This window comes from Octopus bimaculoides, chromosome 2 (assembly GCF_001194135.2).
Source record: "Octopus bimaculoides isolate UCB-OBI-ISO-001 chromosome 2, ASM119413v2, whole genome shotgun sequence".
Classification (NCBI taxonomy): Eukaryota; Metazoa; Mollusca; class Cephalopoda; order Octopoda; family Octopodidae; genus Octopus; species Octopus bimaculoides.
Window position 1 is genome coordinate 57,746,707 of NC_068982.1, and position 1,322 is coordinate 57,748,028.

Genomic DNA, 1,322 nt, shown 5'->3' on the forward strand with positions numbered 1-1,322 from the left:
TATATTTTGAATAATAAAAAGAACTAAAAATTAAAAAAAACAAAAATTCCCAAAACAATACGATGCTAAGGATTTTGCAGATCGATATTGTGTGGTAAGAAGCTTGCTTCCCAACTACATGTTTCTGGGTTCAGTTCTACTGTGTGGCACCTTTGCCAAGTGTCTGCTACTATAGCCTTGGGCTGACCAAAGCTTTGTGAGTGGATTTGATAGATGGAAACTGGAAGAAACCCATCATATATATGTGTGTGTGTGTGTCTATGTATGTTTGTCTTTGTGTATCTCTGCTAAAGCAATTTTTATTTTGATATTTTGTCTTGAATCTTTTCTTGTTGCAGACATCATGTAGAAACCCAAGAGATATATTTGCTCTTCCGAATAAGTTTCTGTCTAAGGATGAAAGAATTTCTGCCTCATGTTGTTCTCGGACCAATCCATTCCATCATTTTGTAGCTACAAATCATGGTTTGTTTCTCATAGATGAAAGATTTCTGGGTCATCCAGTAGGTTGAAGAATATATGACTCAATAAATTTTGATTATAATTGTGTTTTTGTATTTGGTTTGCAATATACTTGATATGAACTTTTGTTGGAACACATTCTGTTGTATCTCAGGAGCATAATTATGCCAATAATAAACACCTGTTCTGGTTCTATTTCATTTGGCAGTCTTGAAACAGACCTGGAGTATAGAGAGGGCATGTCGTTGACAAGATTGCTAATGGTGATGAAAGGACTTGATAAGCCTAGCTGATTATTGATTTCACCAAACGATTAATCAAGCAATCAATAGCTTAAATGTTAATGAACTGACTAATAATAATAACAAAAGAGGTGAAATAGAACCAGTGCTTGTGTTTGTTATTGGCATAATGACTCTCCCTAAATTCAACAAAAAGGTTATAATTTCTATAATGTTACACTTGGGGATGGTCATATTTTGCCAATTAAACACATTTGGTCTTTTGTTCAGCTTTATTACTATTATCTTGGTTTCTTTGTTTAAAGTTCTTTTGTCATCCATTCTGTGACCTCTTCAGCAACTCTCTATCAAATACATAAAAGATTATAATTTCATTTTTCTTTTTATTTTACCATCTTGAATTTCTTTAGTCTGACTCAACTATGCTAGTGGCTATGTAGACTGGTGGATTCTCATAGTGTTCCTTTGATAATTATATTGACAAAATTGAGTTGTAGGTGGATTCACTTGACATCCTGTAAGGTACTACAATACTTGCTACTTCAATGTATACCTCACAAGTCAGTCAGTCAGTCATTTTTTTGTCACGTTTTTAACAAGTTATAGTACTGGAAAATT

At 33.3% G+C, this 1,322-nt stretch overlaps 1 protein-coding gene across 1 annotated transcript in view; it reads left to right on the top strand.

Moving 5' to 3' along the window:
• Positions 1-1,322, top strand: part of LOC106875879 (TATA box-binding protein-associated factor RNA polymerase I subunit C) — a 17,042-nt gene that overhangs the window by 12,544 nt on the left and 3,176 nt on the right. The window contains exon 6 of the mRNA XM_014924179.2: positions 339-503. Coding sequence (XP_014779665.2) covers positions 339-503 — 165 coding nt within the window. The remainder of the gene's footprint in view (positions 1-338; positions 504-1,322) is intronic.